This window comes from Felis catus, chromosome D2 (assembly GCF_018350175.1).
Source record: "Felis catus isolate Fca126 chromosome D2, F.catus_Fca126_mat1.0, whole genome shotgun sequence".
Lineage (NCBI taxonomy): Eukaryota > Metazoa > Chordata > Mammalia > Carnivora > Felidae > Felis > Felis catus.
In genome coordinates this window covers 11,551,702-11,570,207 of record NC_058378.1, presented here as the reverse complement: position 1 = coordinate 11,570,207, position 18,506 = coordinate 11,551,702, and the positions used below count along the sequence as shown (strand labels likewise).

At 38.2% G+C, this 18,506-nt stretch overlaps 1 protein-coding gene across 9 annotated transcripts in view; it reads left to right on the top strand.

Annotated features, from left to right (window-relative positions):
- The window catches only part of RYR2 (ryanodine receptor 2), a 757,942-nt gene that overhangs the window by 342,926 nt on the left and 396,510 nt on the right, over positions 1–18,506 (top strand). For all 9 annotated transcript variants that reach the window (XM_023240368.2, XM_023240367.2, XM_023240360.2 and 6 more), the window contains 2 exons: positions 11,057–11,131; positions 17,442–17,598. In XM_023240368.2, the coding sequence (XP_023096136.2) occupies positions 11,057–11,131; positions 17,442–17,598 (232 nt within the window). The remainder of the gene's footprint in view (positions 1–11,056; positions 11,132–17,441; positions 17,599–18,506) is intronic.

Below are 18,506 nucleotides of genomic sequence, written 5' to 3'. Positions count from 1 at the left end.
TTAAGCCACGTTTTTTTTTTTTATATCTATTTTAAAAGTTTATTTTATTTTGAGAGAGAGAGAGAGGCAGAGAGAGGGGGGAGAGGAAGACTCTCAAACAGGCTCTGTAGCGTCAGTGCAGAGGCTGATGTTGGGCTCAAACTCTAGAACCATGAGATCATGACTTGAGCTGAAGCCAAGAGTTAGCCGCTCAACTGGCTAAGCCACCCAGCCTCCCCTCAGCCACAGGTTTAAGAAGGACTGTGAACCCTAAGTAAGACAGATAAAAAGTAAAAATACTTAGGACGACAAAAGTAAAACTGCTGGAAAGTAAACACAAATTGAAAAACTTTTTAAAAATGTAGAAAAAAGGTATAGTACCTTTGAAGTGACAACAGTAAGATTTACAGCTCACTTCATATAAGAAACATTCAGAGACGTTGGATAGAAACGTAAAAGTGCTGAAAGAAAATGGCTACCAGCCTGACAACCATTTTATCTAGTAAAATGGTGATTTTTTTTTAAAAAGACTGAGCGAAGGGAATTCGTTATCAGTAGACCCACAGTCAAGGACATATTATTAAATGGTGTTCTTCAAGTAGAAGAAAATTATCTCAGAAATAATTTTGGAGATACAGAACGGGAGAAAAAAAAGCAGAAGGAAGGCAAATATGAGGAAAACTTACAAAGACTATCAGTTAAGCAAAGTGTTGATGATGCCAGCTATATATAAATCTTGGATTTAAAAACTATAGTGAACAAAATTCATTGTAATAGTAGCACACAAGTCAGGAGAATAGAACTAAATGGCAATTCTCGTGTTGTCTGGGAAGTAGTAAAATTAGTAATTAAATAATTGTTTTTAAATTTTTTTTCACATTTTATTTATTTTTGAGAGAAATAGAGGCAGAGCGCAAATGGGGGAGGGGCAGAGAGAGAAGGAGACACAGAATCCAAAGCAGGCTCCAGGCTCTAAGCTGTCAGCACAGAACCTGATGCCGGGCTTGAACCCATGAACTGTGACATCATGACCTGAGCCGAAGTCAGTTGCTTAACCGACTGAGCCACCCAGGCGCCCCATAATTAAATAATTTTTAATAAGCAAGAACATCTATTATAATCTTTATAGTAACCATGGAAAACATAGTAAAAGAAGGTAAAATATTAAAGAGAAGCTAGAATGACAATAATGAAAAAATGTTTAACTCAAAAGAAAGGAGGAAAGTTTTGAAGGAGAGGACAAATAGAAGATTGAATTCTGAGGTGGCCCCTAAGATTCCTGCCCTCCTGCTGTACGCACTCTGTAATATCCCCTCCTTTTTTGTGTGTGTGGTGGGACTATGAATATGGTGGACTTTACTCCCATGCTCAAGTTACATTGTATAAAAACCTGGAAAATGTGTTGCAAATATATTTTCTCAATGGGCTGACCTTGACTTAATCAAAGGGTGGATTTTCCTCGGTGGGCCTGACCTAATCAGGTGAGTCTTTAATGGAAGGGACTGAGCCCTGTTGAAGTCAGCGATTAAAAGTGTGAAAAAAAAAAAATTCTCCTGTCAGCCTTGAAGAAGTAAGCTGAGATATTGTGAGAGGGTTGATGGAGGGGGCCATGTGCCCAGGACCTAAGGGCAGACTTTAGTTGTTGAAAGAGATCCCCGCTTGAGACTTGGCAAGAAAATGGACCTTGGTCATACAGCTGCGAGTAACGACTTTTACCAACCAACCACCAGGGAGCTTACCCTGAGGGGTGCCTGGCTGGCTGAGTTGGAGGAGCACGCAACTCTTGATCTCGGGATTGTGAGTTTGAGCCCCACATTGGACATAGAGATTACTAAAAAAATAAAATAAAATCTTAAAAGAGAGAGAGAGAGAGAGAGAGAGAGAGAGAAAATACCCTGAACTGCAGGCAAGAATACAGCTCCAGCCGACATTTTCGTTTCAGCCTGTGAGGCCCTGAGCTGGAAACCCAGCTATGCTTCCCCCAGACTTCCAGCCTGCAGACCACGGGATTGATAAATGCATATTGTTTTCAACTAGTAAGTCCGTGGTCAGTTGTTACACAATAATAGGAAACAAAGAATTCCTGAATGATATCATTTTAGGAATGAGGATCACGAAAGAAAAGAAAGACAAGCAGATATTGAAAATAATTATTCTTTCTGTAATTCAGATATCAGACAGCTGTATTGCTCATACTTCACTGATCAAACTCAAGTGTTTGGGGATGAGTCATGTGCTCTGAAACCCTGAATTTATCTGTAATTACCTTGTGAAGAAGAAGAAGAATCACTCACAATGTAGATGTTAGTTCCAGACTTAGTAATGTGACTCAGGATTGGGGCACCCAGGTGGCTCAGTCTGTTAAGCATCCGACTTCGGCTCAGGTCATGATCTTGCAGTCAGTGAGTTCGAGCCCCGCATGGGGCTCTGTGCTGACAGCTCAGAGCCTGGAGCCTGCTTCCGATTCTGTGTCTCCCTCTCTCTCTGTCCCTCCCTCCCTCACGTACTGTCTTTCAAAAACAAGCAAGCGGTAACAAAAGTTAAATGAAAAAGAAATGTGATTCAAAATAGTTTGGATTTTCTCTCAATTCCTTATTTTGTTGTTTAATTTTATGTGTCAACTTGACTGGGCCACAGAGTGCACAGATATTTGGTCACACATTATTCTGGGTGTTTCTGTGAGGGTTTTTGGGGATGAGTTTAATATTTTTTTAAAAATTTTTTAACGTTTATTTTTGAGACAGGGAGAGACAGCTCATGAATGGGGGAGGGTCAGAGAGAGGGAGACACAGAATCTGAAACAGGCTCCAGGCTCTGAGCTGTCAGCACAGAGCCCGACGTGGGGCTCGAACTCACGGACTGCGAGATCATGACCTGAGCCGAGGTCGGCTGCTTAACCGACTGAGCCACCCAGGCGCCCCAAGTTTAATATTTAAGTTGATAGACTGAGTGAAGCAGAAAACTGAAATATCAGGTCTTCTTGGGCCTTGAGCCTGGCACTCTTTGGAGTGGAACTATACAGTTGGCTCTCCTCATTCTCAGCCCTTTGGACGTGGACTAGAACTCATACGCCAGAGCTCTCCGGGGTCTCCAGCTACCAACTGTAGATCTCGGGGCTTGGCAGCTCGAGCCAACTCCTCATATAAAAATTCTTTCTACATAATTAGATATTTATAATATTCTATTTATTTTCATACTAATGGTTACTATATCACATTTATTTATTATGCATGTGTTATATATACGCATAATATATATAAAAATAAGCCCTATGTATATATTAGGAGTTATCTATATCCTATTGGTTCTCTTTCTCTGAAGAACCCTAACACAGTGATGAAAATCTCCAGGCCTCAGATTTCATCTAGCTGGCTCTCTCGGAGGTTAAAATTGCCAATAATGTGGGCAGGATCTTTTAGATCAGGCTTTGTAAACTATGGTGTGTGGGTCAAATCCAGCCCACTGCTGGAGTGCCCAGGTGACTCAGTTGGTTGAGAGTCCGACTCTTGATTTCAGCTCAGGTCACGATCTCATGGTTCGTGAGTTTGAGCCCCACATTGGGCTCTGCACTGACAGTACAGAGCCTACTTGGGAGTCTCTCTCTCTCTGTTCCTCCCCTGCTCTTTCTCTCAAAATAAATAAAACTGGAAAAAGAAAATCCAGCCCCTTGCCTGTTCTTCTAAATAAAATTTTATTGGAACATAGACATGCACATTTTTTGACATATCACCCATACTGCTTTCAGAGTTAAGTAATATGAAAGAAACCTTAAGACCCATTTACCCCCAAGTATTTACAGTCTAGCCCTTTACAGAAAAGTTTGCCAGACCCTGTTCTAGAATTCCTTTCGATGGTGGAAGTGAAAGTGTCAGATGGGCTGTCAGCCCCAGCAGTCCTGGGAATCCTGTGTGGAGAGCCAAAGTTAGGATGCCGGAGTGGGTGCCTTCAGAAGTAGATCTTTGCGGGGCACCTGGGGGGCTCAGTCAGCTAAGCATCCGACTCTTGACTCGGCTCAGGTCACGATCTCAAAGTTCATGGGTTTGAGCCTCACATTGGACTCTGTGCCCATAGCACGGAGCCTGCTTAGGGTTCTCTCTCTCGGTCTCTCTCTCTCTCTGCCTCTCCTCTACTCACTCTCTCTGTTTCTCAAAATAAAAAAAAAGAAGTAGGTTTTTGCAAGAGGGAGAAGGTAGCTAGGGCAAAAAAAGTATCTCTTTGATCTGGGTAATGTATATTTGATTTTCAGAGCTTGACTTTTCTATAGGATCCTACAGCAGATGCCAAAAAAAGTCCTACGGAGTTGTTTGTGAATTTCTTTGCTTCTTATCTTGTTCTGAGAAGTTTCATAACTTAGGACTTATTATACCTTTGCATATAAACCAGTATATGGTCCTACGGCAGTTCAATTCAACAAGCAATATTGAGTCTTTAACACCTTACTTAGAAACAGTAAACACAGCGCCCTATTCCTCGTCTTCCTGCAAACCCCCAGAGCTACATTTGCCGTGCAAAGTCTCCTCCATGATGTCTAGGTGGGTTCTGTCTTTCATTCCTTTCTCACCAACCCAATGACCCTTAGCTTCATTTTGCATGTGAAGACAGGAGGCACGGAGAAGTTCAGTGACTTTGCATCCTCACACAAGTTCACACAAAGAAGAGACGTCTTCAGAAAGTTAGTTACAGTCCAGCCTGAGAGCGATTTGTCAACTTCTCGGGGCCTTGTCATAGACGTGAGCTAGTGACTGTGATGTCACTGAGTGAAGACGCTCCGGGACAGCGCTCACAGGAAGAAAAAGTAGTTTCCTTGTAGGGTGAAGGCTTCTCTTTACCGCGTAGAATCTTTTACTGATCGTGTTTTACGATTCAATGCTAAAGTCCACTGATTGGAATTTGTGTATCTTATAAAATCCTTATAAATAAATGCCAATATATGCCAAACTGTTACACAGTGCAGAGCTTGGAGGGGCTGTGCTTTTATTACTGTGCTAATGCTCGTTTTTTTCTGGGCCTTGGATGGACCCATCCTGGCTGTCAAAGGGCGTGCGTTCTACTGAGAAAGAAATGGTCCAACAGTTGAGATTAGACTTACATTGTATTTTATTGCTGAAAACACAACAATAGCTGACTACTTTTATTTCAGTGACACTATGATACTACTGATGAAAAGTGGAATTGATGACATAATAGGGAAAGTTTGTACTTATTACAAGAATAACCTTACAGGGCCTCTCTAGGCAGTTTTATGTGATCAACCTGAAATATGAGCTCCTTAATGAAGCGTGTTAAACTGGGAGATAATGTGTTATGTAGGCATAGCTTGCAGTCTGCAGCCTGGAATTTTTCAAAGTATTGTCAAATAAGGCACACACTGTCGGTTATTAGGTGCACATTTTCTTTTAATGTCTATTTATTTTTGAAAGAGAGAGAGAGGGAGAGAGAGAGACAGAGCATGAGCAGGGGAAGGGCAGAGAGAGAGAGGGAGACACAGAATCCAAAGCAGGCTCCAGGCTCTGAACTGTCCGCACAGAGCCTGATGCGCGGCTCGAACCCACAAACTGTGAGATCATGACCTGAGCTGAAGTCAGACACTTAACTAATTGACTGAGCCACCCAGACGCCCCTGTTAGGTGCACTAAAAATTCATAGTCAGTGAAATTACAGTGACTTTGAAGTTTTTTTTAAGACTTTTTAAAATGTTTTATTTATTTTTGAGAGAGAGAGAGAGAAAGAATACTAGCAGGGGAGGGCCAGAGAGAGAGGGAGACAGAATCCACAAAGCGAGCTCCAGGCTCTGAGCTATCAGCACAGAGCCCGATGCAGGGCTTGAACCTGTGAACCACAAGATCATGACCTGAGCTGAAGTTGGACGCTTAACCGACTGAGCCACCCAGGCACCCTGAGTGACTTGGAGTTTTACTGAATCATGAGGTGGAAGATTCTTTGAAAAAAAAAAAAAATTCTGTTTCAAGGGATACCAATGGCCAGTTACCTTAACACATGTTTTTCTTATCAGCTGTAACATTGTTTTGGTTCATTGCAAAGATAGTCTTTCAGTGAGCAGAGAGTTGCACAAGCACTTTGTTGTTTCATATCCGCATGACCTTCCCTTGCATTTTCGTGTCATTGACGCTGTTTGCATTGAAATCTCATGTGATGCTGACTGAGCCCATAGGTGCTGTTGCTATAGGTCTGTTCACTTTCTTAGAGAATCTTTCTCTTTTCTTAGTCTTCCTGTTGACAGAAACACTTGCTATGAAGATGATCATTTAGTTGTATGAGTTTAAATATGGTCTCTAATACCATTTGGTAAACTTGTGGATCTTTAAACTTGATACTTGAGACATATTGCAGGGAAAAGGGATGATCGCTTCATAGAACAGGTGGATTTCTCCAGGTGGACCAGTTTTTAAATAAGTTTACATGTCCTTAGTGTCATTTATGATGGACTGAGATCCTTACTACATTTAGGATTTTGATATTGTAAGGTTTTCAGTCTGAAATAGCCAATGCCGGGACGCCTGGGTGGCGCAGTCGGTTAAGCATCCGACTTCAGCCAGGTCACGATCTCGCGGTCCGTGAGTTCGAGCCTCGCGTCAGGCTCTGGGCTGATGGCTCAGAGCCTGGAGCCTGCTTCCGATTCTGTGTCTCCCTCTCTCTCTGCCCCTCCCCCGTTCATGCTCTGTCTCTCTCTGTCCCAAAAATAAATAAATGTTGAAAAAAAAAATTTGAAATAGCCAATGCCTACTTGATATGACAACCAGTGACATTCAGCACATGGCATGTATTTATATGGCAGACTCTGTATAATAGCAAAGATTTCCCCAGTTGTCATTGAAGAATTGCAGGTCATTGGATTTTCTACACTTGCTGATGAATCATTTAAAAAAAATAGAAATAATGAAAGGCAAGAAGTCCCTTCAGGAGACAAATATCCAGAAAGGAGGTTCCAACTTTCCTTTAGACTTTATATTTGTGTTTTAAATGTTAATTTCCCCCAAATTAAAATATCATTAGATTTCTACTTATACAAATAATAAAAGATCATTGTTAAATTCAGTTAATAAAGGAAAAGTGATGAGAGTAAAACATTTGAAGGATAATTCTTCCTATACCTTGTTATATATAATATATACAATTGTACGTAAACATTACTTAATACTGTTTTTATCTTAGAGTACATTTTAGTTTCAAGCTTAGTTCCTACATAACTTTTATTATGTGATTAACATTACTGTCTTGGTGTTCATTATTCAAGAACTTTCTCCATGTTCATATAGATAATACCTCTGCATAGATACATATATACATACATACATGAAATAGATTTATTATGATTTACTGTTGTACAGAAAATTTATATCTTTTGCATTCTTGCATTTTACTTATCTTAATAATACATCATAGAATCCCTTCTTTATTTTCTGTTGGTTTATTTTGTTCACTATTTAATTTCTTCAGACAACTCTTAAGGGTTTTTTTGTCATTACTTCTTTAATAATCAAGGGATTTCAGGCCTAAATTTTTCAAAGTTTACCTGTGAATCATAGATTTGTTCTGAAGTACTCTTGTCCTCATTACATCCTAGATAAGGTCTAATTTCTATTTCCTCTCTGACCCATGAATTATTTATAAGAGTTACTGAGTTTTCCAAGTTGTTAGATTTTAAAAATCTTTTTAGTATTTATTTCCAATTTTCGTTGGTTATAATTAGAAAATAGGATGAGTACATGGCTTTACTTTTAAAAAAATCTGGGGCGCCTGGGTGGCGCAGTCAGTTAAGTGTCCGACTTCAGCCAGGTCACGATCTCGCGGTCCGTGAGTTCTAGCCCCACGTCGGGCTCTGGGCTGATGGCTCAGAGCCTGGAGCCTGCTTCCGATTCTGTGTCTCCCTCTCTCTCTGCCCCTCCCACGTTCATGCTCTGTCTCTCTCTGTCCCAAAAATAAATAAACGTTGAAAAAAAATTTTTTTTAAAAATCTGATAAAGGTTTTTTATATGGCCAAGTACAAGATCTTTATTAAAGGTCATGATTGAGTTAAAAATCTGTGTATCTATGTACGTATATATACACATTACATCTATATTTTATTATTTGTTATTTTTAAGTATATATCCAGAGATGCTGATTTAATTTGAGAATTGTCTATGCGTTGGAGTTTGTAAAACTTTTTAGATTATTCTAGTATACAACCGAGGCCAAGAATCACTGCCCTAATAAAATAATGATTCTAGTCCAGTGATTCTCAGAATGTGGACCAGTTGCATCAATGTCACCTGGGAACTTACTGGAAATACAAATTCTTCTCCTTACCATAGATCTACTAAATCGGGAACTTGGGGGTAGCAACAGATTGGTTCCAGCAATCTGTATTTTAAAAAGCCTGCAATATAATTCTAATACTACAGATTGAGAGCCACTAATCTAAACCAGTAGCTTGACAGTGGGGATGGTTTTGTCCCCCAGAAGACATTTTGGTAATATCTTGGGAACATTTTTGGTTGTTACAACTGGGGAGGGGGAGTAGAAGAGACAAGTACTATTGGCATTTGGTTGGTAGGGTCCAGGAATCAGTGAACATCCTAAGTGCACTGGACAGCCACCCACAGCAAAGAATTAGCTGGCCCAAAATGTCAATAGTGCTGCTGTGTAGAAACTGATCTGGACCATGATTTCCGCACTTTAGCTTCTGATTACCACCAGTTGGAGAACTTTTAAAAATCCTGACTCCAGGGGCGCCTGGGTGACTCAGTTAATCATCTGACTCTTGATCTTGATTCAGGTCACCATCTCACAGTCTGTGAGTTTGAGCCCCATATCAGGCTCTGCACTTACAGTGTGGAGCCTGCTTGGGATTCCTGTCTCTCCTTCTCTCTCCCCCTCCCCAGCTACTGCACTCCCTCTCTCTCTTTCTCTCTCTGTCAAAATAAAAATAAACTTAAAAAAAAATACGGACTCCAGATTTGGTTTAATTGATCATTGGTGAGGGCATAGCATCACGTTTTAAAAAGCTATCCACATAATTGTATCTGCAGCCATGATTGAAAATCACTGCTATGGCACTGTTTGTAGATATACCTAAAATTCTTATGATAGATGGATCAAGGTGATTCTAAACCTACTGATCAATTTTAATATTAAAAAGGTAGACCAAGTACTCATTATTACCACCTGATATGATGTATTAGGAAGTATAAAACACTAGACCTAGAAATCCAACTACCATTTTAGAAGTACATGTCAACACTATGAGCATGTCATCAGAAAAATCCAGAATGTAGAAACTCCAAGACAAATGGTACAGATTTTTGTCAAGAGATAATGCCAACAAGGAAAAAAGAAGGGAAAACTGTGAGTAATAGAAATTTAAGATATTTAACCAATTTGTGCATCTTGTTTGTATCTTGATTTGAAAGAGCAACAGAAAAACAAAACATTTTTGAGAAAATGGAAAATATGAACAGAATGGATAGTTCATAAAAGCAGATTTTACATAGGAGTGTGTGTGTGTGTGTGTGTGTGTGTGTGTGTGTGTGTCTGTATATCTACATATCTATATCTACATATGTATGTATGTATTTTTGGGGGGGAGTTGTATGTGAATGGGTTACTAGAGGTTACAGGTAAAACAAGGCTGGCCCTGTGTTGATTGTTGTTGACACTGTGTGCTGGGTATATTGAGATTTATCATAATACTCTCTCTACTTTTGTGTCTATTTGAAACTTTCCACAATAAAAACAATGAGAAGGAATATCTCAGTAAGTGAGAAGAAAAGTAGGTGAGAATGGTGTTAGAAAAACTGTCAAGGGGCACCTGGGTGGCTCAGTCGGTTAAGCAGCCGACTTCGGCTCTGGTCACGATCCTGCGGTCCGTGGGTTCGAGCCCCGCGTCGGGCTCTGTGCTGACAGCTCAGAGCCTGGAGCCTGTTTCAGATTCTGTGTCTCCCTCTCTCTGACCCTCCCCCCTTCATGCTCTGTCTCTCTCTGTCTCAAAAATAAATAAACGTTAAAAAAAATTAAAAAAAAAAAAGAAAAACTGTCAAGATATAGGTATTTCTCCAGTGTAAAAAACCATCAATAGTCCATTGGATTTTGGACCACGGATGTCATATGATGGCCTTAGCAAATGTGTTTCAATGGAGAGGTGGATCAGGAAGCAAGTGGAGGCACAGAGATCTGACAGGAGGTGATCCATGAGACAGATATGGGGGCAAGCAGGAGAGGAGAATATGGTCGATGGTCTTATTATGTTTGAGACAGGACAGGGTTATGTGTGTTTGAATGATTGCAAACATTCAGTAGACAGAGAGGGTGAGTCTCAGGGAAGAAACAAGGAGCACATATAAGCATTGGTTTCCTTAAAACCATCTCAACAGGTTGGCACAGAGCTCAAGTTGGATAACATATGTAAATTACCTAGCATTACTTCTGTCATAATTATCATTATGAGAGCTTTGGAATTTGGGTGTGTGTGATGTGCATTCAAAGATAATTCTCTCCTTGTTTGTGAGACTTTTTTGGTTGATGTTTATATTTTCGGTGATACTTTTCTATCTTTAGTAATTTTGCAGATTGTTATAATAAAACATTAAAATTAATGTGTTCTTATATTTCTTTACAGTGTTTGATGCATCTAGAACAGAATATAGAACTGCAAATAATTATATGCATGTGTTGAAATAATAAGATATTAAACTACACATAAACTCATAGCTGAGTACTTTTATGGACCTAAGTTAAATAAGTAAGGTGAACGTATTCACTGGAGGAGAGGGAGAGAGAGCGAGAGTGAGAGAGGAGGAGAGGTGGGCTGGGGAGAGGGAGGGGGAATAAATGGGAGTAGAGGGAGAAAATGATGTGAGAATATGTTTAAGTTAAATGTTTATTCAGGGCAAACTTAAATTGATCACTTACTGTTACTTTTGTTATTTTTATTTCCAGCTGTATTGTCTCATGCCAGAAAGTATGACCTTATCCAAAGGCTTTCCCTTGGCTTTTTTTCTTGTAATTGCCTTGAGAAAATAGAGTCCAAGAATGACAGTTGTTGAAACTGTGCTTTTTTTTTCTTTTTTTTAACCAGAACTGTTCACTATGAAGGCGGTGCTGTATCTGTCCATGCACGTTCCCTGTGGAGACTAGAGACACTAAGAGTTGCGTAAGTAGAAGCCGTAAATACAGCCGAGTGCTCCACGTGTACAAAATCCTGTGGACCTGTGCTTTTATGGGAAATACTCATGCTAACTACAGTAAACAAGCAAATGAAACACTGAGGAAGTGGTGGAGAGTTTCTACTCTTTCCCTTCTGCCTACCTTTCTTTGGCTTTCTTTGGCCTAAATTCACCAGGCAGTACACAATAATTCTATATAGTCTGCTCTTGTCTTTAGCCTTATTTGTTTTGGTGACATCATGTCATCTCGGTCTGTGAATCTCCTGGCAGAAGGTGCTCCTAGGAGAGGGTGACATAAGGTTTGGAAACAGGACAGATGGTTTGCGAGCCTGTTACACATTTCAGGTCTGATGGACTCTGGATTTAACCTTCTAAAGGCACATGTAAAACAGGAAACTTGAACTTGAACGAGAGTACAGGAGTCTTACTGTCAGTCACTGCCTTTATTTACAGACATCTTGATAGCTGAGTGAGAAATTTGGACTGTAATACAAAGTCACTGTGTATTTGTTTTCTATAGAAACAAATATACACATATATATATACACACACACATATATATATATAGGTATATATTCTAGACCTATATATATGTATGTATATATTCTATACCTATATATATATATATATATAGACCTATATATATATATGTATGTATATATTCTATACCTATATATATATATCTATATACATGTACCTATATATATATATAGGTACCTATATATATAGGTATATATATATAGATATATATATATATATATAGGTACATATATATAGGTATATATAGGTTTATATATAGGTATATCTTCTTTTTTTCCCTTTCTGGTGACTTCAAAAAGTTGTTCAGAGATTGACTTTTAGTTCCTTTATATAAATTCAATATTAATGACAAAAGTGTCATTTTGAACTATTTTAAATAGAATATTAGATCTTTTTTTTTTAATGATTGGAAGGTTCAGTCCTTTGCCTAAAAAGTGCTAAGTTTTCGTGTATTTTTTCCCTATTTTATTATACTTTTGGAAATTATTAAGATTATAGCTTCCATGGAGGGGTATAGGGAACTGTCTTGGTATAGAGTAACTACCTTTGAAGACCTAATATTTTGAGATTAATGCTTATCTAATGATGATTAAGATAGTTTAGTAGTCTTAAAGTGCCTGGGTGGCTCAGGTGGTTATGCCTCTGACTCTTGGTTTCAGCTCAGGTCATGATCTCATGGCTCATGAGTTCGAGCCCTGCATCAGGCTCCATGCTGGCAGTACAGAGACTGCTTGGGATTCTCTCTCTTTTCCTCTCTCTCTGCCCCTTTATGTATGCTCTCACTCTCTCTTAAACTTAATAAATAAACTTTAATAATAATAACAAAAGATAGTTTGGTGATCTTTAGTTGTTTTTTCTTATATATCCTATACATTAATTTTGAAAAAATTTGAAAATGTATCCTTGAACATTGTAAGTTTTGACATAGACCGTTTCTACTGTCAGTTTAAATAGATGTGTAGAATATAACTTATAGTGTGTTATAAGTACGGACGTCTTAAAACAAAATGGGCATACCATTTTTTTAAAGTATCTTATTGATTACAAATACTGATGTGATTTAACACCCATCTTTGTTTATTGAAAACACTTGAACATAGTCTTTATTAACAGTAAAAATTATTTAAAAAATTATAAAATCATTATTTTTGTTACTTGGTCATGACCGTTTTTTTTATCCCAGTTATATATTTTTTTATGATTGAAAGACTTTTTTTTTTAACTCATGCTATCATACACCTATGCAACAAAAATATGTATGTAAATTAAATTGATTTTTTATATTTCTTTTCTTTAAGTGTTTATTTTTGAGAGAGAGAGAGTATGCAAGCAGGGGAGAGCAGAGAGAGAGAGAGAGAGAGAGAGAGAGAGAGAGAGAGAGAGAGAGAGAGAATCCCAAGCAGGCTCCTGATGTGGGGCTCGAACCCATGAACCATGAGATCATGACCTGAGCCGAAACCAAGAGTCAGATGTTTAACCCACTGAGCCACCCAGGTGTCCCTTATTTTTTACATTTCTTATGATAGTAAGTCTATAACTTCAAAAAGTTCTTCTATATTAACCTCATTATTAATTAACTGAGGATATGTTTCTCCTAAATAAATGCCTACTTGATGAAATCCACCTAAATATTAAAGCTTCTGGTAAATATTGAAATTCAATGTAAAATTTTATTCGAAATGCATCTCTTAATGAGATGGAAAAAGGAGTGTCATCCTCATAAAACAAAGGGAGAGAGACTGAGCTTTCATGGGCTTTATAGATTTTTCAGAGAATTTAGGGAAAGAGATTTTAAATATGTGTATGTATTTCCTTTCCTTTGTGTTTTATAAAAATGCAGCTTAATTAGAGAAGTGAAATACTCGATAGAAATGAAGCTTAGATAGGTGGCATTACCATTGGAAAACAGATTCCAGATGGGTTTTCAAATTCATAGATACCCGTACCCTTCGTGATTGTGTGCTTAAAGAAATGGAACTTTTTTTTTTTTTTTGAGCAAACGAGGCCCTAAATCTGTCTCATTTTATAGATTAAACAAAACAGAAAACAAAAGGAAGGATGTGAATTCCTGAAAACCAGACAGGGCTTCCTTTTTATATTGTCAGCCTTATAATTGATGAACTGTAATTACATAAATCCAGATCGTTCTGGACATCTGGTCTGGATTCTGTGTCTCTACTGTTGCCGAATGTTTGAAGTTTGAAATGGGAAGCGTGGGCTTTGTTTTGACTTTGAATTCGGATGACTGATAATATAGAAAGAGCCTGGTCTTGTGGTCAGCCAGAGGTGAAAGGGGGCGCTTCCGAGCCTCCGTGTATGCGGCTGTGCGGATTGTTTAAGTCCAAATGGCAGCAAGGGGAGCCTGACGCTAGAAGGCAGAGCAAGTAGCTTTTCAACCACTTAAAAGATGGAAGAGAGATGTTTTTTTTGTACCGTGTGACCCTCGATTTATACCATGTCATCTTCTTGTCGACGATAGGAAAGCAGGTTCACTTGTAACGAATGTAATTATGTTAAAGTGTTTCTTCAGGTTCTGTTGAATTTTTGGTCTACTTTGACTTCACTGTTAATGTGACTGCATTTAGTTTCCGTGTCTTATTGCGTACCGTGGCCATGCAAATACTCATTTTTTCTTTATACTTAGGAAATGAGTCAACGATTCTCCTTATGCGTATAATGGAATTTTGCACCTAAAAGTCAATATTTATGTTACAGTATTTGGGGTGTTCTTTTTTTTCCTAGAAGAAGGTCTCCAACTATGTATTTGTTGTAATTTATACAGCCTAGTACTTAGATATTTTGTATCACATACTCAGTAATGTTGTCATAAGTTTTTCAGTATCATGAACATTTTAATAAGGTAAGTTTCAGTTTTGGGAGTTAAATAAGATGGAACACACTTTGCTGTATTTTACCCCAACGTGAAGTTGTAGGAACATTGTAAGTACGATATGTGCTGGTTTCTGTAGTGGGAATGATCACTGCAATGAAAAATATGCCTTATGTGTCCTTCACATTTAGCTTTCTTGTATGTCACAAAAACCCCACAAAAATCAAAGATGGATGTGTCGTGAGGAATGACCAAATACTCCCCATTCCTTTGAAGTCATTTCAGGTAAATGTAGATAAGACATAGGGAACAGGTTTCTGCTATGTTACCATAGGAAATTGCTTTAATGTTACTATTCCTATTTTCAGTTTTTACTAAATATTGTCTTGCCCCCTTGATTCTCCTAGGCTTGTCCTCTGTTCTTCTGGGCCATGGGCATTACAGGCCAGCTAGTTTGAGTGGCTTTAAGCTAAAGAAAATGTGCTTAGACTTTACAGAGTTTTGCCAGTGATTGTCCCAATTCATTCCATCCCTGACATAATCCTCTTGGTGACTTGAAAGGAGTGCTTGTAAATATGTGCCCTATTCAGTAGATTCGCACATAATATCCAGAATACCTTCTAGAAGTTCTGTTGCAAAGTATTACTTTGTCAAAATTTGGGACTATTTTGAAAATGAATTTTTTATGGTAATTAAGATGAGTCATTGCTTAGAAAAGCATTCAGATGCTTCTTCAAATAATGGAAATGAATATTAAAAATAATTGTGTTTTCCAAAGCATCTGCCAAGGATATACTTAATTTTATAAGAAGGGAATGAACAGAGCTGGTCTATTTACCAGACTAGAAATGATTTAATATTCTGTTGTTGGTAACCGAACTTTAATTGCATTTAAAAAAATGTTTATTTTTGAGAGTCAGAACATGAGAGGGGGAGGGGCAGAGAGAGAGAGAGGGAGACACAGAATCTGAAGCAGGCTCCAGGGTCCGAGCTCTCAGCCCAGAGCCCAACGCAGGGCTTAAACTCACAGCTGTGAGATGGTGACCTGAGCGGAAGTCGGACACTTAACCGACTGAGCCACCCAGGCGCCCCTAATTTCATTTTTAACAATACTGTGTTATTAGTAGGATTTATTGGTACATGGTTATTAATTTAGTTGGTGGATTGTCCAAATTCTCTTTATAAACAAATCCGTGTAATAATGACCTTATCACAATATCTTTCTACTATTAGGTTTCCCTGCCAATATTTGAAGCCAAAAAATCTAGGTTAGAAAAACAGCATAAAATTGACTTAGAGTTTACTAAGATTGGCAAATTTGAAAAAAGTATTCTCAATTTGTAGAATAGGAAAAAACCTTATAATTTTTGGTGACCTTTGTAATGACCCTATATTAAAGTAAGCTCATTGATTAATTCAATCATATAGAAATCCTTCGTTTCTATAATTTTTATCTTTTCGATTTAATACATAGTGATAAAAAGCTTCCAATGTAATTGTCTTTATAAATCATTATCTCTGTTTCTTTTGTTTTCTTTTTTCCATTGACATGGGAAGCTTCATGACATACATTTTATGTATATATGTATGTATTTTAATGTTTTTATTTATTTTGTTTTTGAAAGAGAGGGAGAGTACTAGCAGGGTAGGGCAGAGAGAGAGGGAGAAACAGAATCCGAAGCAGGTTCTGGGCTCTGAGCTGTCAGCACGGAACCCAACATGGGGCTCAAACTCATGAACCGCAAGATCATGATCCGAGCCGAAGTCGGACGCTCAACCAACTGAGTCACCCAGGCGCCCCACAAACATTCTTTTTAGAGTTACATTTTTTCTCTTTATAAAGTACATGACGGTATCCCCTTTATGTTTTTTGCCTTAAGTTCTAATTTGTTTAATAGCAACTTTACCATCACTATCTCCTTTTGAATTTATATGCATGGTAATTGCTGTCAGTCATTTACTTTTAGTGCTTTAAAACATTATTTGATTGTCAGCATACTTCTTGTCAATGATAAGAGACTGTCTTTCTTTGCACATCACCATATTAACTGAACGTCTTGCATATCAGAGCCTTGTTTCCCTACCTTACTTTCGTGAGTCCAAGGTTCAGATACACACGACTCAGCTGACACAGCACTGTACAAAACAAGGATGGTCTGCATCTTGAGTTTTCTTTTCGACGCTGTCTGAAAGTTATTTCAAAAAGCAGGTTTTAATGATCATAACTTTGCTTTTTACCTTTTTTTCTGCAACCTTAGTTTGCATGTTCCGATTATTGTGTTTTACTTTTTTCTCTCTTGAGCTTTTTAGAATTCTTTTCTCGGTTTGTCCTTTTTGCTGATGAGTTTTTAATGATATAACTGTTTCACATTATTAAAATTCAATGCCTAGGAATAGGTTTCTTTTTTCAAGTATGTACTTTGTATATATGAGCTCCAATTAATCAGACTTAAGCGTTGACTAAATTACCACTGTTTTTCAAGTCTGTGCGAATCCAACAAAAGTTTTATTTTTCCAACAAAAGTTTTTGAGCTAGCGAATCTAAAGTATTATTTAAACTTAAAATTTCTATCATAATTTCTGTATCTGTGACTCACGATTAGATGTTAACTTGGAACATAAGTCCTTAGTCATCTTTGCATAGAGTAGTAGGTAGTGTGGTTGGTGTTCTATTTACTTAAAGGTGAAGTCCTAGATTTAAATTTCACGCCTATTTACTTTTAGATATGTAACATTGACTGTTAATCATTCTGGATGACCATTTTGTTATTTGTGTAATGAAATTAATACCACCAACATCCTAAGAGTTTTGAGAACATTAGGCAATATATTCAAAGCAAATTTCAATGTCCGACACACACATTTTAATTGCTTTTTCTCCTGTGATCGTGGATGCTGTTGGATCAAGTCTTAACTGTGTTTGTCAGGTGGAGTGGAAGCCACATAAGATGGGGCCAGCCCTTCCGACTACGCCATGTCACAACAGGAAAGTACTTGAGTCTCATGGAAGACAAAAACCTTCTACTCATGGACAAAGAAAAGGCTGATGTAAAGTCAACAGCATTTACCTTCCGGTCTTCCAAGGTAAGACAGAAAATATAATTTCGGGTTACGTGTCAGTATATGCCCATCACATTTCTTTCAGTGTTAGAAATGCAAAAAAAGAAATGATGTAAGAACATTTTACATGTCTTTCTAAATTTCCAGTTCGTCTTCTGTCCATTCCTTTCAGTAAAACTCTGCTCACGTGTCTCACCTGGTTTATAGTTCTTTGGTTGTTTACATAAAACGCATTCATCGGGCTTGTTTGTTTTCTTAGACTTAGGCACAGTTAGCACAAACCTCGTGCTGTTGTCATATAACAATATGATGGTAAAACACATCAAAACTTTTTCCTCAAAGACACATTTATTTACACATCTGCTCTTCTATGCGGATCTTTCTTCTTATGTCTTTTGAATCATTTGTAGGAACAAGACGTCCTAGAAAACTCTTTAGATCTCTAATGAGAATCCCTTTGAACCAGATGATGAGTAAAATAGAAAAAAAATACATGTGCATCAAGGTCAAGGTGGAATGCTGGTGCTCCAGCACAACTGGGCCCCTCAGTACCTCATGGCTGGTCCCCAACTGATCAGCCCCACAATGCAGTGGATTCCCAGTCATGGTTCAGCAAAAGAACAAATGTCCTGAACAGTGAGGAGTCTCAGGAATGGGTGAAAAATCACATGTTCAATTGACCAATGCCGAGCACCTATTGTATTCATTTTTATCATATATTTCTGTCCTTCAATGAATGAAGGATGAAACTTGAGCATAATGGTAGGAATGGGGCTGATTACTGGTTAGTTTTGTTGCAGAGATGTAGAACCTGATGCCCCTGTTGTAGCTGGGAGAGACAGCAGTGTAGATAGCTATTCCGAGTGGTGAAAAATAGACAAAACTGCTAAACCTGAATGGACAGTCTCAGACAGGACCCGCGTCTGTGTATG